Source organism: Rhinolophus sinicus, linkage group LG06 (genome assembly GCF_036562045.2).
Source record: "Rhinolophus sinicus isolate RSC01 linkage group LG06, ASM3656204v1, whole genome shotgun sequence".
NCBI lineage: Eukaryota > Metazoa > Chordata > Mammalia > Chiroptera > Rhinolophidae > Rhinolophus > Rhinolophus sinicus.
Genome location: NC_133756.1, coordinates 143252746 through 143279499, shown reverse-complemented (window position 1 = coordinate 143279499; position 26754 = coordinate 143252746). Strand labels below are relative to the sequence as shown.

At 33.8% G+C, this 26754-nt stretch overlaps 2 protein-coding genes across 5 annotated transcripts in view; one reads left to right on the top strand and one right to left on the bottom strand.

The window, feature by feature from the left end:
- Positions 1 to 26754, top strand: part of CCDC73 (coiled-coil domain containing 73) — a 253095-nt gene that overhangs the window by 27685 nt on the left and 198656 nt on the right. The window lies entirely within an intron of this gene.
- QSER1 (glutamine and serine rich 1) overlaps positions 1 to 26754 on the bottom strand; it is an 84404-nt gene that overhangs the window by 14588 nt on the left and 43062 nt on the right. For 3 of the 4 annotated variants that reach the window (XM_019738513.2, XM_074336184.1, XM_074336185.1), the window contains 9 exons: positions 20286 to 20614; positions 19266 to 19382; positions 18261 to 18394; positions 16441 to 16658; positions 11510 to 11647; positions 8422 to 8519; positions 4384 to 4533; positions 3050 to 3145; positions 121 to 2015 (listed from right to left, as the gene is read on the bottom strand). In XM_019738513.2, coding sequence (XP_019594072.2) covers positions 1875 to 2015; positions 3050 to 3145; positions 4384 to 4533; positions 8422 to 8519; positions 11510 to 11647; positions 16441 to 16658; positions 18261 to 18394; positions 19266 to 19382; positions 20286 to 20614 — 1421 coding nt within the window. In that variant the 3' untranslated portion in view covers positions 121 to 1874. Of the gene's footprint in view, positions 1 to 120; positions 2016 to 3049; positions 3146 to 4383; positions 4534 to 8421; positions 8520 to 11509; positions 11648 to 16440; positions 16659 to 18260; positions 18395 to 19265; positions 19383 to 20285; positions 20615 to 26754 lie in introns of those variants that run through there. The other variant, XM_074336186.1, reaches the window with a different exon arrangement.

Here is a 26754-nt window from a genome sequence, read left to right as displayed (position 1 = left end):
TTAGCAAAATTAATTTTATGATGCTCTCACTGCTGATATTCTCTTATTTGAGTTAGGCAAAATGAATCTAATAGGTTACTTTTGTGTTCAAAGTAAGCTGCCTAAACAGTTTTTTTAAAAAAAACTTTCAGAAATGGGGCATTTAACCCTTGAGATAAATTTTGATTATTGACTATCTTGTCTAATGGCAGGTACAAAGATTGTTGAATTAAGAATTATTGCTTTTAAAAAGATAACCATTAGAAATAAATATGTAAGCTTAACTCAAATACTCATTTTTCACTCAACGCTACAATGTTTTATTTTCAAATCAAGTCACATGTTATCTTCAATTCTTTGCCAGTTTATTGAGGTTTTTAATTATAAGAAGTTGGCTTGTTAACTCAAAATCAAGACAATAGCAATAGCCACACAAGCACGTCTTATTTGGGCATTGAGCAGTAACACTGCTTTCTCGATAGGGCTTAAGGCACTAAATGGTGGCAAAATAAACAAAAGTATGATGATTAACAACTTCTTTAGAATCCTAAAAAAGGAGATCATTTAGAAGGACACTAGTAAATCTTTTTCTCAAACAAATAAGGCATCCTGTTGGCAAACACAAATAAAACATAAGGTCATGTGAAACCTAATACATTCACTGTCTCAACTAAACTACTTGACACACTAGCTAGCAAACTAAAGAAAGCTACAATAGCATGTACACAGGTTGGAAAGGCACCAAAAGGAGAGCTCTACCACTTCCAGTTCTGAGAGTCAGGTAAGCTGTGTTTAGCACTGCATGTAGTCTAATTATAAATTTTATTCTTTAAAATTGTATAATGTGGTTAGATTTTTGTTTCAATAAATCAGTTAATCAAGTGCTAGTTTAGTTAAGAAATTTATTTTCATGAATCAGAAAATTACTGCAGTGTATAACACAACCCCATTTATAAAGCTAAACTAATTCTAGTACTGAATGTATATTCTGGATAACACTGAAGAAAATCTGTATAAACAAAAATGGTTACCTCAAGATAGAATTCACAATAGAAATTCAATATATAACTAAATAAGATTTACTGAAAATAATGAAAAGTGTAGTACAGGTACATCAAACATAATTATAACCACATTTTCCTTGTGAAAAATACAACTATTAGTGAAAATGTACAATTGAAAATTTTTCCAAAGGAAAAACAGTATAAAGGAAAATACTTTTCTTTGAGACAGGGAAAATAGTATGTCATTGTTTTTTTTTCATCACAATATAATTTGACACAAAAAGCAGTCATAGAATTGCACCAATTCCACATCCAGTTTCCTGAACATGTTAAGAGTAAAACGAATTCGTAAAGCAGAATGCAGTTTCAGAATTTTATATTTTAAATTGATGATATTCTCATACAGAATGTCACAGCACACCAGATCTGTTTACATCATGTACAGTACTTTCCGGTTTGTGGCCAAACCTGAATACACTCATGATTTCTGCCACCTTTCTTTCATTCTGGTGTTTAGTCAAAGGAAAAAATAACCAAGCTACTTAAGTGTTCTCTCTCTAGCAATAAAGAAAAAATATTTAGTGCATGCTTCGTCATTTGTCAAAAAACATTTCTGAAAATAAAACTCAGTTACCCAAATGGTTTACAAAATAGAAAAATCATTCATTAGGATAAAAATGTGGTGAGATTTAGGTCCATTTCTGGACTGACTTCCTTGGCAGCACCACTGTCCTTTGGCAGAGGTCAGGATGCAAATGCCATGATCAAGGCAGGTGGCCTGCAGGGACCACTGCTGGACATTTGATTATCTGAGGCCCTCGAGCCTCTGTGATCACCCTCCCTCCACCACTTCATTAGTGCTATAGAACACACGGACTTTTTGTGGAAATGTTAGGAACATTTCTGCTGTACATGATTTAGAAGTTCTCCAAATTTTTCAAATAGGTCTTCCACCCATTTCACATTTTTCATACAAAGTTGAACAATTTCTTCCTGTCCTAAATCTTCGTTTTTTTTCTGCACAGAAGAAATCTAAAATAAAGAGAATTGTCACATTAGCTTATACTTATCACTTTGTAAGCTTTTCATAAGGGCTTACTGTTTTCTATATCCTGAATGAAAAGAGGATTTAGTAATCCACCTACAAATACTGATATTTTCTTTTTTTAAACCTATTCATGGAGAATGATTATTTCATATAAATTTGTGTGAAGTTTAATCCTATCATTTTTGGCTCCATGAGGGCAGGGAAGCAAGTAAGGGAAAGTGGTTCAAACTTTCTCAATGCCTTTCAATTGTGTTAAAAGCAGAATGACAAATTTTGGGGTAAATTCTTCATTTCAAAGCATTGTAAAAATAATCAACATATTTTGCATGACCATTTTTACTTTCTTCTTTCCTAAATAGAGGTTGGATTTATGAACATCTTTCCATACCAGACCACTAACAAATACATCGGCTATAGCTTTGAGCCAATTTAACCCTTTTTAATTAAAAAAAAAAAAATCTGATAGTACTATCAAAAAAAGGTAGTACTGTCTACAGCCATTTAAACTCTCAGGAAATTAAACCTTTTATAGCATCCACAACGTGGTATTATTGTCATACATAATTTCTGAGCAACTTATGATACTTAAAAGCAACGATTAAATTTTAACCATCATTTCTTCATGCCAAGGCACAAAAACCCCATTACTCTGAAATTAGGTGGGATAGGGCCAGTCTAGTGATAAGGAAGCCAGGGAGCTATCAAAGCAGTGACTAAAGTGAATTATGAGGGAAGAAAATACAATAAAGTACCATTTATTATGGTAATATAAAGCAAGCACCAACAGCGTAAAAACATTACCACTTATAGCTCTGAAAGGTGGTGAGCCTCAAATTAATCTGAGCACAACACATAACAGAGGCTCAGAACAATAAATGTTTTAGTCATTATTTATAGGTCAATATAGACATATTTTTAAACAATTCTCTTTAAAACATTAAATATTCTGTAGCTACAGTCTCCTTAAAGTTTAGAAAAAACATACATTTCTCTTTTAAATAAATTAAAAAACAATTACCTCATCTTTACATATCAGATAAACATGATATTTATAATGATGGAGTGAATGATACAAAGAATATAACTGTACTTTCTCTGGATCAACAGCAAACTCCTATAAAAAGAAAAGAGTTTAAAAGATACAGGTATTTCATGGAGCATGTGAGTTAAGAACACTTTTATGAAAATACTAGACCAATAGTCTCGATAGAAATCTTAAAAGTGACTTGTATGGCTGATTATTGGGCTGTATTAATAAACTATTATTAATAAGAGGCCTATTCAAAACAAGAATTTGTATTTTAAAGTCTTCATTTTCTGACTATAAATATACCCTACTTCAAAATATTTAAATATAGAAAAATTTGAACAGTAAACATATGATGTATAAAGTAGAGCAATCCTATAATCGCTTGCTTCAGAGATAAAGGTTAACATAATGTTATATATTCTTCCATGTTTTCCCCCATAACCTATATTAATACTAATTTTGTAATGGAACGGAATCATACTATATGTATTGTTCTGCAATTGTATATTTTATAACTAGTTTTTTTACCTAGCTAAAACTTGGATATCTTTCTATTTATTACATACACCACTACCCACTATAAATTATATAAAGGCAGGGATTTTTGACTATTTTTCAGTTGTATTCCTAGTATTTAGAACTGTATTTGGCAAACTGTAGTCACTAAAAAATTTTTTTATTGACTCAATGAATGAATCTATCTTTTCTTCTTAAAAAGTGCATAGTATTACATTATATGGGTGGCTCATTATTTATCCAATCTCACACTGGTGATACGTAACTGGATTGTTCTTTCAAACCATTCTGCAGTGAGCAAAGCCATATGCTTTTATGCATTTTTGAATGTGCTCCTACAAAAATACAATGTTCTGTATTAATATGTTGCTAAACTGTTTTCTGAAAAGGCAGTAATTTAGACCATGTTAGAAAATGAATGAATTACAGTTCTAATTTTATAGATACATAATCAGTATTGAATCTTACTGAATGTGTGCACACTCATTTATATCTATATGAATTTGTATCCAATGATAAAAAAGCTATATAAAAAATATAAATACAAGCATTGGATGGTTCCTTGCTTATTAGCCTATTAAAAAATTTGTGAGTACTCACTATATGCCAGATACTGTGCTAGGCAATGAAGAAAAACAAAGAATATGATAGAATCCTTGCTCCTTAGACCAGAGCTGCTCATTCCTACCTGAAAAAACATCACATTTAACAATATAGTGAAATATTTGCTTGTTTCAATGTTTTAAGTAGGAATTATATTAATAACTGGAAGAGGTATAATTACAAATCAGTCAATATATACTTACTTGTGCAGATTTAGTGGTTGTTTTAGAAGTCCTTAGAGTTTTCTTATTATAAGCTTTGCCATTCATTTTGATTTTAGAAATAGATCCCCCACTTTTTGCTTTAGAGTCTCGAGTAATTATTGTTAGTTCAGGAAAACTTTCCAAAGCATTCTTTAAAATAAAGCAAAAATAATTGACATAAGAAAACTAAACTACTTCCAGCTATTCAAATTTTATTTTAAAAATAGAGAAATGTATACATGCATGTACATATACACACAAATATATGTGGGGGGAGGTCACTGATGGGGTGTGGTAAATATACACAAGATACACACATGTAGGGTGTTAAACATGGCCAAATTCTGTGTAGCTCCTCTCATCAAGATGTGGAATCTAACCAGACTTATTGTGATCATTTTGCAATACATACAAATATTGAATTATGTTGTACACCTGAAACTAATGTTATATGACAGTTATACCTCAATGAAAAAAAAATGTGGAATCTATTTCCCCATCGTTTGAATTTGGGCCAACCTTACGACCTGCTTTAAATAACAGCACATGACACTGGAGACTCCTGAGTGAGGCAGAGTTCTTTGTCATGATGCCTTTCTGGTTTCAAGATAGGGAAAAGGGAACATGATACAGATGTTCTTTGATTTATAATGGGATTACGTCCCGATAAACCCATGGTAAACTGAAAATATCCTAAGTCGAAAATGCATTTAATACTACAATATAAAGTATCGTTGTCTACCCTCATGATTACATCGCTGACTGGGAGCAGTGGCGGGCTGCCACTGCCTACCATCACAAGACAGCATCAGACTGCATAGTGTTAGTCAGGAAAAAGATCAAAATTCAAAACTTGAAGTAAAGTTTCTACTGAATTCATATCGTTTTTGCGCCACCTTAAAGTCAAGAAATTGTTAAGACAAACCACTGTTATTCTGGGGACCATCTGTATAAGTTTCCTCAAAGCTCTACCAATTAAATCACTGTCAACACCCTGACACCTGGCCCAGCCCTGCTATAAAGAATTCATCTGATCCTGAATGAGCATGAGAGCAGAGGAAGACAGGAAGCATTGTAACCTTCCTCTGGCTTCACCACTTCTCTTGCTCCTTTTGACTATAGGAAACGCAGTTGTGAATTAAGAGTGTAAAACAGAGCTTGTTGAGTTTTCTGACCACAATGACATAGCAGTTACCACATAATTTAGTGGCCATGTGGCAGAACCAATTCCAGTCCATTCTTTAAAAGCCACTGGGTATTTTAATCCCTTACCTACTTGGAAAATCATTCTGATATGAAAAGCTACAAACAATAACTGAGTGATAGTTGTAGCTAAATTCAACCAGTTTTATTGTTGTTTTAAAAAACTGAGCTACTACTAACATTTAATATTTTCATACTAAAAGGGTTCAAGTGCTCCCATTATATTCATTTTTCTCCATTATATTACTCAGAATATAGTTCTCAGTTGATAAGCTTAACTGTTTTTATAAACAGTTACAACCTTCAAGGCCACTCTTTTCCAAACCCCGTATGTGTTCCCAAGCACCTGGTATTGGGGTCCCCAAAACAGTGCATTTTTTAACAAATAAATTAATATTTTTAGATATAAGTGTAGGAGGGAATTAAGTTTCATTTAATAGAAACAATAGAATATTTGGCATTTCCTACCAGAATGAGCTTTTTTAAATTTCTAGCTTCATTCTCTTAGATTATTTGTGCTTTTATTATGTACCTTGGTACTTTTCAGATAAAACATGCCCAGGCTTGAAAAATTTTGGACACAGAATTACTTTTTACATAAAAATTGGATTCTACATTTGGGAACAACAAACACTAGGTTAATGGAGACGAAAGGAGAAAATTTAAATGACCTTTCTAATAAGCATAAGATGTTAAAGATGACTAGAATTACACAGATTTCAGAGAAAATAGAACATCATTTACTTCAAAAAGCTTTAGAATTCCTAAAATTACCAAGATCACCATGGAAAGTGGTGCTACTTATTTCAAAATAGAAAATATTTTATAATCTGTAATATTTTACACCAAATCATTCTAAGTTTTAATACTGTGTATTTTGGTTTTGCAATACAAATTGCTGTAGATGAAAATTATCAAAATAGCTACAACTTCAAAATTAGAAATTTTGTTTTTTTCTGAAAATGAGAATACGAAAACTAATTTTTAGCTCATCATAAACTGAAAAAAATGTCTATTGAATCTATTAAATATCTATTTTAATATCTATTCAGTCTATTAAATTCCAAGTGGTATATTTATTTTAATACAAATTATTAGGGAACCAGTTTGACATTTTAAAAATGGTTAGCCAAAACTGGTCATTATTAAGATTTAATAAATCTAGAAAACACACATCTAATGACATTCTCTTGTATTTAGAAAACATGGTATTTCCTTCCCAAAGGAATATTTCATTTGAAGACAGCAGTTAAATGGAAAATATTTGACTAGGAGTCAGTAGACCAAATTCTTAGTAATGGGCTTCTTACTATGTAGCTTCTGACTATTTTCTCTGCAAGTGCGTGTCAGTGAAGAATGGAGGACTACTGGTAGAATTTGTGTTATTTAACTTCAAACTCCATCTCAGAGCCTTAATTTTTCACCTAGCTAAAATGAAGTCAGTTTTCACTTTTACGGGGAGTTCAGATAAAGTAGGAATGTGAAAAAGCTATACAAATTACCCAAAGAAAATGAAAATTTAGGTCCATATAAAAACCTGCACATGGATGTTTATAGCAGCTTTATTGGTAAGTGCCAGGGTGAGGAAGCAACCAAGCTGTTTTTCAGTAGGTGAATGGATAAACATTCAGACCATGGAATATTATTCAGTGCTAAAAGGAAATGAGCTATCAAGCTATGAAAAGACATGGCAGAACCTTAAATGCATACTATGAGTGAAAGAAGCCAATCTTAAAAAGGTTACATACTGTATGGTTTCAACTATATGACATTCTGGGAAAGGTAAAACAATGGACACAGTAAAAATATCAGTGGTTGGCAGAGGCTGAAGGGAGGGATGGATGAATAGAGCTTAGAGGATTTTCAGTTCCGTGAAACTACTCTAATAATACTATAATAATGGATACATGCGATTATACATTTGTCCAAATCCATAGCATGTACAACACTAAGAGTGAGCCATAAGGTAAACTATGGACTTTGGGTGCTAATGATGTGTCAGTATAGGTTCACTGATAGTGAGAACGTACCACTCTAGTGAGAGATGTTGATAATAGGGGAGGTTGTTCATGTGTGAGGATGGGGCATATGGGAACTCTCTGTACTTTCTGCTCAATTTTGCTGTGAACCTAAAACGTCTCTAAAAAACAAACTCTTTATATATTAAAAAAACTATACTAATGTATAAAAAAACTTCACCCAAGGTAGACAGACTCAAATGATTCTAGATGTTGTATGTTATACTCTGAATAAGAAAAGCTGGAGATTTTTTGATTACGAAGCATCTTTTGTGATAAATTTTCTGAGTTTAGATTAGCTTACTGTTCTTTACTTCTGGTAACATCAAAAACAATGTATGGTACCAAAATATATTAACATATATAATTAAATATATTTCCTACCATTATGTGAGGGTTAATTTTTCTTCAGACATTGGGTAAATCAGGCAAGTAAAGGGAATTTTGATAACTGTGCTAAGAGGAGGCCAATTCTAATTACAGATGAAATGTGAAAATTTTGAAAAGGTTTAAAAATAAACAAGATTGGAATATTGTGGTAGTTGAAAGGAAGTACTTTTGAAAATATTTGAGAATTATTATATAGAATAATACGTGAATATAAAAGCCTAAAAAATGAAAAAGCAAATGATTAACACTAATAATGTGCTCAATAAAATAAAAGGAAGCTAAACAGACTCATAATGAATAAAAATCAAATTTTTATTGGGTAGAAAAATTTTATGAAACAGAGAATGACGTTATAAGTTTTCCTTCCTATTATATTTAAGACTATGATTGCCACTGAGTTTGCTAATAAATCTACTGAGGGAAATACCTTGAATGACTGATCCAAATGAAGATTCAAAAGAAGTCTCTTTCGGTTATCATTCAGCATGCTATCTATTTTTTTCATATGAGGCAAAAGTAGCTCATCTAAAACAAGATAAAAATGTATTGTAACAGCATAAACTATCAGCACAAAGACTTCTTCAAAATCCAACTTTTTCTCAAGACATTAATATATTAAGACATTAAATTCATTGGCTTATGTAAAGTATTGCTTTTAAAATATTGAACATAAAGTTTTCTGAATAAAAGCTAACTTAAAAAATAGTTTCACAATAGCCAAGTGAGCAAGAAGCAGTGTAGTATGACAGAATCCAAAGTTTAACTCTGTCTCTGCCACCAGAACTGATTGATGGGAGCGATGTAACAGTGGGCAAGCTGCCTCCTTTCTCCAGCCCTCATTTACCATCTGAACAGTAATAGTATTATAACATAAATTTATCCAACACTATACAATTTTATGAAATAGGGAGTATGATTTTCTTAATTCAGTGTAGTTTGGGGCAAAGAAAAAGGGGAAGAAAAATGATCAAAATCCAGTTTCAAAAACAAGGGAAGAGTCAATAGTTATTTTAGAAATTTCGGAGAGTAAAAGTATAATAAAGATTCCTACCCAAAACTTTTTTCTTTCTTTTTCAGCCCTCTGAAATTTTAAACTCTTTTAAGAAAAGCACTTTCAGAGTATAAGTTAATTATTTTTGGTGCTATATTACATATTTTAGGTTATTAGCCGATTTCTTAATTTATCAGCATTAACATATTTTATAACACTATTACCTTTTAATGACCTTTCTGAAAATATATATATAATCCTCAGAATCTAGTTACTAATTTCAGAGCTGAATAAAATGACCCTTTATATATTCGGAATACAAACACAAGTACAGTGACCAGTGAAATACTACTTCCTCTAATTGAAGAAAAAGTCTTCAGTGGGAACGTTTTCTAAGGTCACTATCACACACGTGATAGTTTTCTTTCTAGTAGTGACTAATTCTATTCAAATACTATACAAATTTACATTTCACAAAAACAAGCTTTAAACATTTGTGGGTTATTTTTAAATATAACCATTAAAGTCTTTTCCCTTTATATTAAATGGAGAAAAGTCAGAAAACCATGATAAGCAATAGAGAAAAAAATCACTTAAAATACAACTATCCAGAAATGACCACTACTAAGAGATGTGTATTTTATAATGCAAGGAGTTGTGATTGAGAGAGAAAACATTTAATGGCAAAAATTGCTGACCTGGGGAATGAACTATTGGATTTTTAATTATGGTTCTTTTACCACTAACTTGTTCTATAACTTTAGGAAATACACTTAACTCTCTTTCAACTTCAGTTTACAAAATAAATGTCTTAGACTAGATAATCTCTAATGTCTCTTCCAGCTCTACATGACACTAAAATGACTGATGTATAGATTATTGTCTGATTATTAAAAAAAAAAAAAAGGACCAGAAATTAGACCTTGGATTTTAATCTTTTTTTTTTGTTGTTACTTGCAAGTTGTGGGTTCTTAGGCAAGTCACTTAGACTTTGAGCCTCACTGTCTTTTTTTTTTTTTTTTTAATTAAAGTTTATTGGGTGAGCCTCACCGTCTTCATCCACAAAATGGATGACTGAATTGTTCTGGGATTGAAATAGAATAACCTATGTGGAAATAATAAAATAATGTATTATTAGGCATTGCCACTGAAATATACTGTTACTATCATTTGATTTTACACCTATACAACTCTTAAGAAGGGTAATGAAAACAGACTCATTACCCCTTTCTTTTAGTTAATTCCTTCTTTTAGTTGTCCCTGGTGAATGCTACAGTAGCTAAAGGCTAACTATTAGTGAGCAGCTATTAGATACGTGAATTACCAGTTTATTTCATATATCAATTCTTTTCCTATTTTACTACAAGAAAAAATTACTAAAGGAAGAGTATAAATGAATGTTAATGAATATAACCGAATGCATATAGTTTTACTATTAATTATTTACTGATTAGAAAATAATTACTCTGTGATATATCTTTTACTGGACACAAATATACTTTTAATCTTTACACTATTATTATCTGATTCATCTTTCCGACTATTAGAAAACAGAATATATTGACATCTGGACCTTTCATGTAATACAGACACTTAGTGAAATAGTATGAGGATGATAATGATTCTAGAACTGAAAGAAACTATTGAGTAGTTACGTAATTCTCCCACGAGTAGACATCAATAAAAATACATTCAGTTATAAAGTCCAAATATTCAGACAATTCATGAAACGATATGACCATTTTAGAGAATATACAGGTAACCCCCATATAACACGGCACCTCTATAACACGGTTCGAGAATTGGGGGAAACCCTCATTCAACATGGCATCCTAGAACACGGTTTCACTCTAATAACACGGTTTGAGAATTAGAGAAATCCCCGAACACAGAGCATAATTAAGAGCTTTTAAGGCAAAAAATATCTCATTTGAAATTAGAGGAATCCCCAAATAACACGGAACGTAACAAAAGCTTTTAAGAGCAAAAGATACCTCATTTGAAAATTTTCATTTGAGCGTGGATGTCGTATCAGATTTGAATGCAGAATTTTAAAATTTATTAGAATTTTAAATCCATTTGTTCGTGGAGTATTAAGTTCAGAGGATGAAGATATCTTGTCAAAAAGATAACTCCCTCGGTTAATGGTGCTTAGTAGTGATGACAAAGAAAACATTATTTAATACATATTAACAGGTTATATTTTTGGTGAAGGTTGCTTTAATAAAGATATTTCTCTTAATTATAAAAATATAATGTTTTTTTTTTAATTTTTGGAACCTAACCCCCTTCTTTGTACTAGTACTTTGTTACGTATAACCCGGATTCGCATGAACACGGCATTTTAAAGGAACCTAACAACCGTGTTACACGGGGGTTACCTGTATATGTATATCATGACTTTGTTAACTGATAATGTATAGGTATATATTACAGAAATTATATACTAAACATGTAACTAAAAGACAAGAATAAAAAAGATCCAGACAGTACTACCAACAAAGGACTACTTAGTGGACTATACCATTGCTCTTCTCTAAGGCTTGCATTGTGTCAGGGTCCAAAGCAATGCTAACAAGCAATTCCATGTAACTCTTAAAGGTTTCCTTCATTGCTCTTGTGTTCAAAAAACGAGTGACAAAGGGAGCTGGAGGATCAAATTCTGAGAGGGAGAAAAGATGAAATATTAAATATTCTTTCCTAACAACTTTAAAAACACATTTCTCTATAACAAGAGCCTATGAGTTGATGGAAGGTTATAGATATAATTTCTCAAGATTCTCCTACTCTGCCTTTAGAAACACCTCGGGTAAGAGATTCTCAAAGCTGGTTTGTACATCACAAAAATCACTAGAGAGCTTTTAAGACAAAACGAAAACACAGATTGCTGTACTTATTAAAACAGAATCTTGGGTGGGCGGGGGGGGTAGTGGCAATGAAGTTTAAATATTAATATCACTCGGAAGGTGTCTCTGGAGACCAACACCAGCCCAGCGTTTGGAAACATCAGCCTCCCCTGGCCCCACAACAGACATCTGCTGCTAGGTTTGCTACTCCAGAACAATGGTTTTTCTATATTTAGGTAGCAAAGAAACTATAACATCCAATGTGTGAATTAGTAGACATCTCATTTTTTTACTTCTACATTTAAATTACTGTAAAATTCTGGTCTAGAGCCAAGACATATTGAAAAAGTTTTGACTTTTTTCCATTCAAACATGTAACTGTTATCACAGCTGTCAACAATAGTTCTTACAGTATGGTCCAAGGACCCCAAGACCCTTTCAAGGGTCTCTGATGTCAAAAATGTTTTCGTACTAGTAAGATGTTATATACCTTTTTACTCTGTTGACATGTGTATAAGTAATGTTGGGTAAAACTGCTGGTGCTTTGCATAGCATGAATCAAGGCAGTGACTGGTTTGCCATGCCTTTGTCATCTCACTGCCATGAATTTGAAGGGAAAAGAAAAGCTAGTTTCATATAATAGTCTTTGATAAAGCACTAAAAATTATTAATTGTAATAAATACTTTCTCTTGAGTAAATTTCTCAATATTCAGGGTGATGAAATGAGAGGTACACACAAAGCATTCTGCTATGAAGTATGATGGTTATCTCCCGGAAGACCATCCATGCAATTATTTGAGTTACAAGATAAACAACATACTTCTCCCCCTATGGAACACCATTTTTATTTGAAAGAATGACTGACGGACACACTATGCCTTTTCAGACTTGGGTATTTGGCAGACATTTTCTTAGAACTTAATGAAGTGACTGTTACAGAATGGAAAACAATTGACTATCTGTGTTACCAGTGATAAAATTTGAGGTTTCAAGTGAAATTCAGAATTCTGGAAAACTTGTATCCACCACTCTGAACTTGACAGTATCCCAATACTTAAAGACTTCATCGATGACAACAGTGGTGGTATTAATAAATGTTCTTTTTGGTACTGTAAAAATGTATGACCTAAATGTAAGAGCTACAACCATAAAACTTTTATAAGAAAATATATGACACTAAAAGCATGAGCAATAAAAGAAAACATAGATAAATTTGGCTTCATCAGAATTTCAAACCTTTGTACATCAAAGACATTATCAAGAAAGTAAAATGTCAACCTGCAGAGCAAAGAAAATATTTTCAAATCATATATCTGATAAGTGTTTAATACCTAGAATATATAAAGAATTACAACTCAAGAACAAAAGGGGAAATTATCCTATTTAAAAAACGGGCAAAGGGGGGTAGCCGGTTAGCTCAGTTGGTTAGAGCGTGGTGCTGATAATACCAAGGTTGCTGGTTTGATCCCTACACGGGCCACTGTGAACTGCGCCCTCCTTAAAAAAATAAAATAAAAAATGTGCAAAGGATTTAAATAGACATTTCTCCAAAGAAGATAAGCAAATGGCTAGTATGTACAAAAAGATGTTCAACATTAGTAGTTGTTAGGGAAATACAAAATCTAAAACACAATGAGACACCACTTCACACCTACTAGGATGGCTATAATAAAAAAACAAACAAAAAAACAAGAGTTGCTGAGGATGTGAAGAAATTGAAACCCCAATGTATTGCTGGTAGGAATGTAAAAAGGTGCAAGCATGGTGGAAAATAGTTTGGTGGTTCCTCAAAAAGCTAAATGTACAATTATCATATGACTCGGCAATTCCACTCCTAGGTATATACCCCAAAGCTAGATATATACCCCAAAGAATTGAAAACAAAGACATAAATAGGTATTTGTATGCCAATGTTCACTGAAGCATTATTTACAATAACCAAAAGGTAGAAACAACTCAGGTGTCCATCAATATATGAAAAGATAAAATGAACACACAATGGAGAAACTTATAATGGAATACTATTCAGCTAGAAAAAGGAATGAAGTTCTAATATATGCTACAACATGGATGAACCTTGAAACCATTATGCTAAGTGAAATAATCCATATACACTTATATGAGATATTTAGAGTAGGCAAATTCATGAAGACAGAAAGTAGATTAGAGATTATCAGCAGATGGAGGAAGGGGATAATGGGGAGTTATTGCTTAATAGTTACAAAGTTTCAGTTTGTGGTGATGAAAAAGTTTTGGAAATACAGTTATGGTAGTTGCACAAAAATGTGAATATAATTAGTGCTACTGAATCATACACTTAAAAATGGTTAAAATGGCAAATTGTGTTATACGTATTTTACAACTTTTTAAAACATAAAAATAGAATATGTACATCAATAAGCAAGCAAATATTTTCACATGACCAGAGTAATGTTATGAAATCATTCATAGATGAAGAATATATTCAAAGGGCAAAACAAACCCATAGATTTTAATGTAACAAGTATGAAAAGTTAAAGAAACTACCACTTGTTAAGCTGATCAAATAAAAAACTTTGAGTATAAAATAAAAATAGCCGTAATTATCTGAAAAAGTAATTAAAATATTCCTCCCTTTCCCAACTACATAGGTATGTAAGCCTGGGTTTTCATCATCTATTTTAACCAAAAAATATATAATAGCAAAATGAATGAATAAAATATGAAAATGCCACTTTTCTACTAAATACTGTCAGTTTAGGAAAATACAATTGTTAAAAACTTATGTTAATAGCTAATTTTTTTTTTAGTTTGTTTTAATTGATATTTGGTAAATATCAACAGATACAGCCTACAAAAACAACAGTATCTTGCAATCCTCAATAAATTTGAAGATTATAAAGAAGTCTTGAAACAAACGGTTTGGAAACCACCAGCCTATAAATCTGTATTTATTATTAATGTTTGCCTTCTTTTTAAGAAGCTCTAAAAATGCTTGCCTACTAGTGACACCTAGTGGTAACTCAAGTTACCAATGAAAGAAAATTTTTATCTTGACTTTTGAGGAAGCTATATAATTGAGTGTAAACTCAGAACCCAGACCTCTCTGTTCTAAATAGTAGGTAGGAATGCTGACTGCAATAATTATGAATAATAACTTCCTTACATACTCAAAGTACTGAATTTCTTTATAAAATTCTGATGAGAACACTTCTAAACTATTCTTAAGTAGCTCTTAAAAACAATACATTTGAAGTTGACTTCTGAAGAATTATTATGATTCTATTTCTATTCAACTAATCTCTAAGATCAGCTAACACACAAAGGTACTTATAATGTCAGAAACCATTCTGGACATCAACTTCTACACTACCCCTAACACCCAGTGTATGTTCTGCCAGGATTATATCTTGAATTTCTCCAATGTGTCCTTTCTCCTCCATCCCTGCTGCTACAATTTAGGTTCAGACTGTCAATTTATACCCGAACTGTGATATCTTGTAATTCAAATTCGGATTTTACCATGTTGTGCCCTAGTTAAATCCCTCTAAGGACTCTCCTTTGCTTATAGGATCCCAACCTTTTTTTTTTTTTTTCGGCTTTAGCTTTATTTTTAGTATGACATACACAGCCTTTCATCAACCTTTCATTTTTTCCTGCCTACCTTCAACTTTATGCTCTAGAAGAGTCAGCAAACTTCTACTGTAAAGGGCCAGGTAGTAAATATTAGAGGCCTTAATAGTCATGCTCTCTGTAACAACTGCTCAAATCTGCCACTGTAGTGGGAAAGCAACTGTATGAAAAATATGTAAATGAACCAGTGTTCCAATAAAACTTTATTTATAATAGGCTGCAGATCAGGTTTGGCTAATTGGCCATAGTTTGCCACCTCTGCTCTACACTACTGAACTGCTTGATGGCTATTAAGTTTGATGGCTAATGGAATATGTAGTGGTGTATTCTTACGTTTTACAACTATCTTAGATTTTTATTTCTAATAAAGTAAATATTGATATATTTAGCCTACATAAATGCTCTTTGGTGTCTTAAACAACAGTTTAAGAGTGCACAAGGGTTCTAAACTCAAAAAATTTGGTAACTGCTGATAATACTATTTCAACCTTTTCATTTTATAAGAGAACTAAGGCAACTGGTTAGCTAGGGGCAGTACGCATTATACAATTGGTAAACATATTCCACATATATGGAAGTATACATTATTATGTATATTATTATATATAGTTTCAGAGTTGCTGCTTCTTAGGCTTGTTTTACTCTTTTCTTCTAGCAGAAACACAAACTCAGAAGTTTAGAACTAGAGGACTACACTGTAAATCATCTGACCTAATCCTCATCCAACGGAAGAGCTGACATAACTGGCCTTACTAAGGCTAGAATTCATAAAGGTCTTCTTTCAGTTCACTGCTTTTCTGTTTTACAAGGCTGTGTATGTGTGGGCAAACTGTGCTCAGGAAAGGGAATTTATTTTTATGAAAGTCTAAGCAGTATTTAATTAGGTAGCTAAATCCTCTAATAAATAAATAAAATTTGAATTGTCAGCATCACTGCTGCTCTCCATTCATGTAGATAACCTAATGTACTCAAGGTATTCATTTCATGAGAACTCACCCTCATTGTCACTACTACTAGAATGGATCTCAGGAGATGAGTCGGATTGGGATGATGAAAATTCTTCTTTCCATTTCTTCCGTTTCTTTGGTGGTGGTTCAGCCTTTACTTTTAGCTGTTTACCTTTGGGTTTCATGGAAGGGGCTTTTGTAGTTGTAGTTTTTGGTGTTGGAGGATCAGAAGTTTTACTGCTACTACTCGGCTTAGCCTGAACAGTTCTGCAATGTTAGAAAGACTTCATTAACACGCTGAAATCTTGTCAAATTAAAATAAATTAGACAAAAAGAAAAAAACACTGGAGAAGAAAAGTTTAAATACCTCACCAACACCTCCAAAATGAAGTTTAACGCCTATACATTTCCAATGGTGATTCCCCCAAATTCTCTTGAAATGTATTCTTTAAAAATTGACATTCAATATTCAGTTATTAAGGAACTATTAGTTCAATCCCTCTTTCTCTCTCTTCACTCCTCTCCTTTCATGAACTCATTTTCCCAAGTATGAGGATGTACAACAGATGATCAATGGGCTTTGGGAAGTAACGCATGATAAACCCTTGATAGCTATGTCTAGCTCTGACCATCAGACAACTCTCCTAGGTTCTGGTGGTATAGGTTTTGATGTGGCGATCCAACTGCATCTATCCTAGAGCCCCTCAAGATTTGCTATTTGCTAGTTCTGGAGATCTGAATGGATCAAATTCCATTATAAAAATAAGGTGGACTGGGCCGGCCCGGTGGTTCAGGCGGTTAGAGCTCCAGCTCCTAACTCCGAAGGCTGCCTATTCGATTCCCACATGGGCCAGTGGGCTCTCAACCACAAGCTTGCCAGTTCGATTCCTCGAGTCCTGCAAGGGATGGTGGGCAGTGCCCCCTGCAACTAAGATTGAACATGGCACCTTGAGCTGAGCTCCCGGATGGCTCAGTTGGTTGGAGCACATCCTCTCAACCACAAGGTTGCCGGTTCGACTCCCACAAGGGATGGTGGGCTGTGCCCCTGCAACTAGCAACGGCAACTGGACCTGGAGCTGAGCTGCGCCCTCCACAACTAAGACTGAAAGGACAACTTGAAGCTGAACAGCACCCTCCACAACTAAGATTGAAAGGACAACAACTTGACTTGGAAAAAAGTCCTGGAAGTACACACTGTTCCCCAATAAAGTCCTGTTCCCCTTCCCCAATAAAATCTTAAAAAAACAAAACAAAACAAAAAAACCCTTGCTCATAAAAAAAAAAAAAAAGAATGGAAAACAGCATAATAAATACATTTAAAAAAAAATAAGGTGGACTGCTTCCAATAAGTTGGTATTTTAATTAAACTAGACCTTCCTAGCAGTAGATTGAGAATAATTAGAGTCACACCCTCTATCCCATACGGATCACAGGGAATATGGCTAGGTCAGTTATCTTCCAGACAGACAACTGTGATCTAGACAACCCAGAGTTATATCCACATATAATGATAATTCTACAGTACACTTGCCTAGTAATATACAGGTATTAACAGTTTTTATCCTTAAAATTTATTTCATTTTAAGTTTGACACAGATTATTTTCATTTTATGGATAAAAGTGGGGCTTCAGAAAGGTTGTCTTACTCTAGGTCACAAAAAGCTGGACTTAAACATCTCTCAGTCCTTTTTTATAGTTCTTGTCTCACTACTTCAAAAGGAATAAATTATTAGTATATCAGGCACTGAATTTTTAGACTTGTAGACAATGAATCAGTCTATAATTGATGTAATTCTTTGTATAAGACATCACCAATATTAAGCCATCCAATTATTACTACATAAATATATAACATAAACAAATAAATACCTGATAGTTTGTGAAGGCTTACTTCTTGGCTTTTTGGAACACACTCTGACATACTCCTTTTTGTTTGTGTTTTCAATAAACTTCACATATATCCTTTTGTATTTACTCTTTGCATCTCCAAAATATCCAAGGTACTAAAGAAAAAAAACACTTTGAATTACATAATTACACATTCTGTACATACAGTACTACTTTGTTAGCTTGACTATCACATAGCCATCCTTCATGTTTTTCAAAATGCAGCTCTAGCCAGGCTAATTTCACCCTCAATAAAAATGGTCCTAGGCTCATTCTTGACTGCAAGCCCCTGCATAGAAGCAATCTCATTTGGCTAATCACCAGATGCTTACTTAATGCTATTAAACAACTACATAACTATAAAAGAATAACTTCTGCATGTCTCCTGGTAAATCAGGGTATTTGACTGGCAGAACAATCAACAAAGAGACTCTGAGTCCATCTGAACTCACAGACTAGCATTAATTCCTCTCCTTTATGAAAAAAGATTAAGCAACAGTAATAAGTGATTTAATTTTAAGTAGGTGGTATTTATATATTAATTTTATTTATTTACTTTTTAGCTAGATAAAAATTGTTTAATAATTCTACAAGTAACTGCCAAAGAAGGCCACTAGACCTCCCTAAATACCACCAGATCTGTGGGGCTGGTACAGAAGCCAAATACATTAATTTTATTTTATTTTAAAAGCGCACTATTAGAGTGTCATATACAGGCACATCTACTTTTATTGCGCTTTGCTTTATTGTGCTTCACAGATTTTGCGGTTTTTACAAATTGAAGGCAAGACCCTCCAGCTGCAAAAGATTACGATTCGCTTTATGTTGGTGTTCTGAACCTGCAATATCTCCTGTACTCTGTCATTCAAATTTTATGTTATTTTATATTAGAAATGTTCAATATAAAATAATTAAATCATTCTATATTGCCCCAGGATCACTGTTAAAATAATAGGAAGGCTAATATAAACAAGCATTTTTACTTACACTATTTGTCGCAGCAAATTCTCTTTGCCCATCTCGAATTTCAGGAACGAACTTCTGTAATAAAGCTTTCTGTACTTTCCAAATAGCTGGGGGTTCTTTTCCTGTTTTTAAAGCCTCCTGTAATACGCAGAATTAATTACATTTATAAAAACTACCAACATATTCTAAATTTAAAGAATCTTAGAGCTGAAAGGAATCTTAAAGACCTACTTATAGCTCAACCTTTTTCTTTCACCTAGCTGAACTTTTGCAGTAATTCTTATAAGCTGGCTATTCAGTCTCTGCGTAAATTTTTCAGAAATAGGGAACACACCAACATGCAAAGTAAAGTAGCCTATTATATGTTTGTATAGCTACTGGAAATTTTTCCTCTAATGACACTATCATATATTATTCATGCAATTTTATAACAGTATGTACATATTCAAAAAGACCAGAAACACATGCTAAAATATTAACAGCAGTTAATTGTGAATGGAAGTAATATAATTTGAACGTTAGACTCATTGTACTTTTAAATACCATACCTTTCCACCCCAATTAAAAAATAAAATCAAAAGCAAGCAAACAGAAACTTGCTAATGTTTTCTTGTATAAAATTAACATTCTACTCATGGTTCTACAATTTAAAATTATCAAAATAAGTCTAATTATACTTTTACATTATATTTCTGTTATTTTCTTTAAACTTTTAAAATAGATAAACAGCCATTTTCTCCAAATACAATGAGTTGGGAGCCTTCCAAAAAATTAACATTTCAAAACCGCTCTATTCATTAGTACCTAAATGCAATATACTGACTACTCAGAAATACATAAAACTCAGATAAAAGTTAAAATTATTTTAAGGCATTTTCTATTATAAAATATCTGATAGCTACTAGTGATTTTATTATTTAACAATTATAACATAGAATTGTGAAAATGTAACTTTCGGCAGTTCAAGATAGATGCATGCTATTCAAGTCATCATGAAGGCTATCATAGTGCACTCCCACTAACCAGGAACATTCGCATCACCTTAAAAGTCTCTATGTCTTCTATCTTTACCACAAATTCATCACGCTCTCTGTATTGGCCTTCTCCTCCGCTTTCTATGTTCTCCTCATCTGTAAAACCTTCTATGGCAACAGTGTCCTGTCCTTTTGCAGACTGGTCAGAAGGAAGGCTATCAAGTTCAGTGGGCTTTGGGGCTTCTGTAGAGCTTATATTTTCCAGGATATTTACTGCAGATGAAGTAGAGCAGAGAGATTCTTGCTTAACTGCGCCCACAGTGGTGGAGGAAGTAGTGGCAGTACCAGTAGCATTGGCAGTTGGGCTAGGAGTTGCCACCTGTAGGGCTTCTGAAACTAGATCAAGCAAAGAAAAATCAATAATACAAATAAACATTTATTTGTTTTGAGTAAAATCCAAACAGTTTAAAATGAAAGACAATTATTTTGCCATCAAATTTTTTGAAATAATGAAAACTACAGTTGTTAATGGTGGTTAATTTCCAAGAATCAATGTGGTGAGAATTAGACTGAGAACCTCCATCGACCTACACTGCCCCAAGTCCATTACGTAGCACAAAGATATTTTCAATAGAGACAAAAAAGTGATGCAAGATAAGGAAGGGTCAGCTGACCAAAGCTGCAAAGAATTACTAAAAGAAGAAAAGCCCAAAGGAAAACAACACCCCCAAAATATTTTGAAACAGCATCAGAAGCTACAGAAATAAAAAGGATTATAAAGTAATAATATGAAAAACTGTACGCTAAAAAATAACTTAGATGAAATGGAAAATTTTCCGAGGAAGACACAAACTACTAAAAAGGATTCAAGAAGAAACAGAAGACTATCTGAACAGGCCAGTAGCAAGTGAAGACAATAAAAGAAATTTAAAGACATTCCACAAAGATAAGCACAGGCATAAATGGGTTCACAGGTGGGTTCTATTAATAGTATAGTAAGAATTAATACCAATCCATCATAACTCCAATAAATAGGAGGAAACACTTCCCACCTTATTTTATGTGGCCAATATTATTTCAATACCTAAAGCAGAAAAAACAATCATGAAAAAACTATAGACCAGTATCCTTTATGAATATAAACACAAAAATCTTCAACAAAATATGAAAATACACCAATATATAAAAAGAATTACACATCATGATTCAAGTGGGTTTTATCCTAGGAATCCATGCTGTTTAACATTTGAAAATCAACCACTCACTCATCATGTTACTATAACAAAGGACAAAAACACAGGATCATTTTAATGGGTGTAGAAAACGCATTTGGCAAAATTCAGTATCATGAATTTGAAGACTTTCGTGATAAAAACACTCAACAACCTAAAAATAGAAAGGAACTTCTTCAACCTGAAAAAGGGCATCTATCTACAAAAAAAAACCCACAGCTACCATCTAATTAATAGTAAAAAATAGATGCTTCCCCCTAAGGATGTCTATAGAAATAAAACTACAGTAATACCTCATATTATTGTTTTTTGCTTTATTGAGCTTCCCAGGTAATGTGTTTTTACAAATTGAAGGTTTGTGGCAACGCTGAGTTGAGAAATCTATTGGTACCATTTTTCCAATAGTTGCTTTCTTCATGTCTGTGTTACATTTTGGTAATTCTCTCAATATTTCAAACTTTTTCATTATTATATTTGTTATGGGGATCTGTGATTAGTTATCTTTGATGTTACTATTGTAATTGTTTTGGGGCACCATGACCTGTGCCCATGAACAGCAAACTTAATAAATTGTGTCTGTGCTGACTTCTCTGCTGATGGGCCATTCCCCCTCCCTCTCTGTCTCTCTCTCCTTGAACCCTTTTATTCTCGAGATACAATATTGAAATTAGGCCAACTAACAACCCTACAATGGCCTCAACTGTTCTAGTGAAAGTAAGAGTAGCACATCTCTCACTTTAAGTCAAGAGCTGGAAATGATTAAGCTTAGTGAGGAAGGCATGTCAAAAGCTGAAATAGGCCAGAAACTAGGCCTCTTATGCCAAGCAGTTAGCCAAGTTATGAATGCAAAACGAAAAGTTCTTGAAGGAAATTAAAAGTGCTACTACAGTAAACATATGTATAAGGAAGTGAAGCAGCCTTACTGCTGGTAGGAAGAAAGTTTTAGAGTTTTGGATAGAAGATCATACCATCCATGACATTCACTGAAGCCAAAACCTAATCCAGAGCAAGGCCCTACCTCTCTTCAGTTTTATAAAGGCTGAGAGAGGTGAGGAAGCTGCAGAAGAAAAGTCTTCAGACCTTTCTTCTGCAGCTAGCAGAGGTTGGCTCGTGAGGTTTAAGGAAAGAAGCCGTCTCCATAACATAAAAGTACAAGGTGAAGCAGCAAGTGCTGATGTACAAGCTGCAGCAAGTTCTCCAGAAGATCTAGCTAAGATAATTAATGAAGGTGGCTACACTAAACAATGGATTTTCAAGAGACAAAACAGCCTTCTATGAGAAGAAGATGCCATCTAGGAGTTCCATGGCTAGAAAGAAGTCAATGCCTGACTTCAAATCTTCAAAGGACAGGCTGACTCTCTTGTTAGGGGCTAATGCAGCTGGTCAGCTTAAATTGAAGCCAATACTCATATACCATTCTGAAAAATCCTAGGGCCCTTAGGAGTGATGCTGAATCTACTCTGCCTATGCTCTATAAATGGAACAATAAAGGCTGAATGACAGCACATCTGTTTACAACATGGTTTATTGAATATTTTAAGCCTACTACTGAGACCTACAGCTCAGAAAAAAAGATTACTTTCAAAATATTACTGCCCAATTGCAATACACCTGGTCACCCAAGAGCTCTGATGGAGAAGTACAAGATTAATGTTATTTTCATGCCTACGAACGTAACATTCATTCTGCAGCCCATGGGTCAAGGAGTAATTTTGACTTTCAGTCTTACTATTTAAGAAATACATTTCAGGGCTGGCCTGATGGCTCAAGCGGCTGGAGCTCTGTGCTCCTAACGCCAAAGGCTGCCGGTTCAATTCCCACATGGAACAGTGGGCTCTCAACCACAAGGTTGCCAGTTTGACTCCTCGACTCCCACAAGGGATGGTGGGCTCCACCCCCTGCAACTAAGATTGAACACAGCACCTTGAGCTGAGCTGCCGCTGAGCTCCCTGATGGCTCAGTTGGTTGGAGCACGTCCTCTCAACAGCAAGGTTGCCTGCTCTACTCCCGCAAGGGATGGTGGGCTGCGTCCCCTACAACTAACAACGGCAACTGGACCTGGAGCTGAGCTGCACCCTCCACAACTAAGATTGAAAGGACAACAACTTGACTTGGAAAAAGTCCTGAAAGTACACACTGTTCACCAATAAAGTCCTGTTCCCCTTCCCCAATAAAATCTTAAAAAAAAAATACATTTCATAAGGCTTTAGCTGCCAAAGATAGAGATTCCTCTGATGGGTCCAGGCAAAGTAAATTGAAAAACCTTCTGGAAAAAAATCACTATTCTAGATGCCATTTAAAACATCCATGATTTGTTGGAAGAGGTCAACCTACCAACATTAATAGGAGTTTGGAAAAAGTTGATTACAACACTCATGATTTTGAGGGGTTAGTCTTCAGTGGAGGAAGTAACTGCAGATGTGATAGAAACAGCAAAAGGACTAGCATTAGAAGTGGAACCTGAAGATGTGACTGAATTGCTCCAATCTCATGATAAAACTTGAAGCAACGAAGAGTTGCTTCTTACAGATGAACAACAACAAAAAAAAGTGGTTTCTTGAGATAGAATATACTCCTGGCGAAGATGCTGTGAAGATTACTGAAATGACAATGAAGAATTTAGAGTACTAGATAAACTTAGTTGATAAAGCAGTAGCAAGGTTTGAGAAGACTGACTCCAATTTTGGAAGAAGTTCTGAGGATAATTTGCTATCGAACAACATCGCATGCTATAGAGAAATCATTTGTGAAAGGAAGTCAATCAATGGGGCATTTTTTAGTAATTAAGTACATTTTAATTAAGGTATGTACACTGCTTTTTAGACAGAATGCTATTGCACACTTAATAGACTACAGTATAGTATAAACATAACTTTTATATGTAGTAAGAAACTAAAAAATGCACATGACTCACTTTGCTGTGATATTCACTTTACTGAGGTGGTCTGTAACTGAACCTGCAATATCTCTGAGGGATGCCTGGATCTCTTTTTGCAGGTGACATGATCTTATATATAGAAAATCCACCAAAAACCATGAGAACTAAAAAATAAGTTCAGCAAGTTTGCAGGGTACAACAAGATCAGTATATAAAAATCAACTGTATTTCTATATACTTGTAATGAACCATGCAAAAATGAATTTAGGAACATAATTCCATTTATAATAGCATCAAAAAGAAGAAAATACTTAGGAATAAATTTAACAAAAGAAGTGCAAAGTTTACACTCTGAAAACTAAACATTATTGAAAGAATAAAGGTCTAAATAAATGGAAAAACATCCCATGTTCATGGAGCAGAGGACTTAACACTGTAAAGATGGCAATACTCCCAAACTGATCTATAGAATCAGCACAATCCTTATAAAAATCCCAGCTGCATTTTCTTGCAGAAATTGATAAACTGATCCTAAAATTCCAAGGAAATGGAAGAGACCCAGAATAGCCAAAATAATTAAAGAACAAGGTTAGAAGATTCATATTTCTGAAATTTCAAGACTTACTACAAAGCTACAGTAGTTAAGACAGTGTGATAGTAGCATAAGGACAAGCATTTAGATCAACAGAGTAAAATGAAAAATTCAGAAATAAACAATTTATGGTCAAATAATTTTCACTAAAGGTGCCAAAAACCATTCAACAGGGGAAATGAATTGTCTTTTAACAATTGGTGCTGAGACAACTGGATAGCTGCATACAGAAGAATGAAGATGAATCCCTACTTTATATATAACAAATACAAAAATTAACTGAAAATGGATCATAGACCTAAATGTGAAAGCTACAACTATAAAACTCTCAGAGGAAACACAGGTGTAAATCTTCATGACCTTATAAATGACAAAAGAAAAACTTCAACTGGACTTCATCAGAATTTAAAACTTGTGCTGCAATTGATGCCATCAAGAAAGTGGAAAGATAAGCGGCAGAATGGGAAACAATGTTTAAAAATCATATACTTACCAGAGATTTGGATCCAGGATATGTAAAGAACTCTTATACCTCAATAATAAAAAGACATAACCCAATTTAAAAAGTTAGCAAGGGATTTGAATAGACATTTGGCTAAAGAAGATATAAAAATTGTCAACACACACATGGAAGGCTGTTCGACGTTATTAGTCATTAGATCAACACAACTTCATTAGATAAATGCAATCTCACACCCACTAGGATGGCTCTAATTAAAAATACAGACAATAATGTGTTAGCTGGCATATAGAGAAACTGGAACCCTTATACATTGCTGGAGGGAATGTAAAGTAATGCAGCCAGTTTGGAAAATAGTTTGGCCATTCCTCAAAATGTTAAGCATGGAGTTATCACATGACCAAGGAATTCCACTCTCACTTCCACTTTCCAGAGAAATAAATAACCTCTACGCAAATACTTGTACATGAATGTTCATAGCAGTATTATTCATAATAGTCAAAAAAGTGGGAAAAGCCCCAAATGTCCATCAACTGATGAAAGGATATACAAAATGTCGTATATTCACCTTATTAGGAAAGAAGGAATGAAGTACTGATACATGCTACAGTATGCATAAACCTTGGAAACATGCCAAATGAAAGAATCCAGCTATAAAAGGTCAAATATTATATGATTTCTTTCACATGAAATGTCCAAAAAGGGGCAAACCTGTACAGAAATTGGGTTAGTGGTTTCCTGTGACTGGTGTGGGTGTGGGTATTGATTGATAATGGGTTTCTTGTTGGCTGATGAAAATGTTCTAAAATCAGACTGAGCCATGGTTGGACAACTCTATGAAACCAATCAATTATATACTTTAAATGGGTGGGTTATCATGTTATACAAATTTTAATTTAATAAAGATGTTAAAGAAGTACTTTGAAGGCTAGAACTGATACAGGAACTCTGGGTTGAGAAACAAATATAAAGAGCATGTAGGTAATTTTGAATGATGATGAACTAAAATAATAATATATATAATAAGTAAATAAAAACAGGAAGGTCAGTGGAATTCCCTTGCTTATACTGAGCTGTAGGCAGCAGGCGTATCTGATCATAGGCCAAAACGCAAAAGCCGATCACTGGAGAAAGTGAACTCTACCTCTCTAGAGTGGTGGAGCGGTTGAGAGGGAAAGCAAAGCCTGAGGTAAATCCAGACTTAGGAAACACAGAAAAAAATGGAAAAGCAGATTGGCAAAGGAAGTAAGTGAACTAAAGTGCTTGGCAACTAGAGAGAGGAGGGGCTGGGGAGATCCAGCAGCTGTTACCAGCCAACCTACCTGTTCTGTACCCCATATTAAAACTATCCTCATACATTTATATGATTCCTCC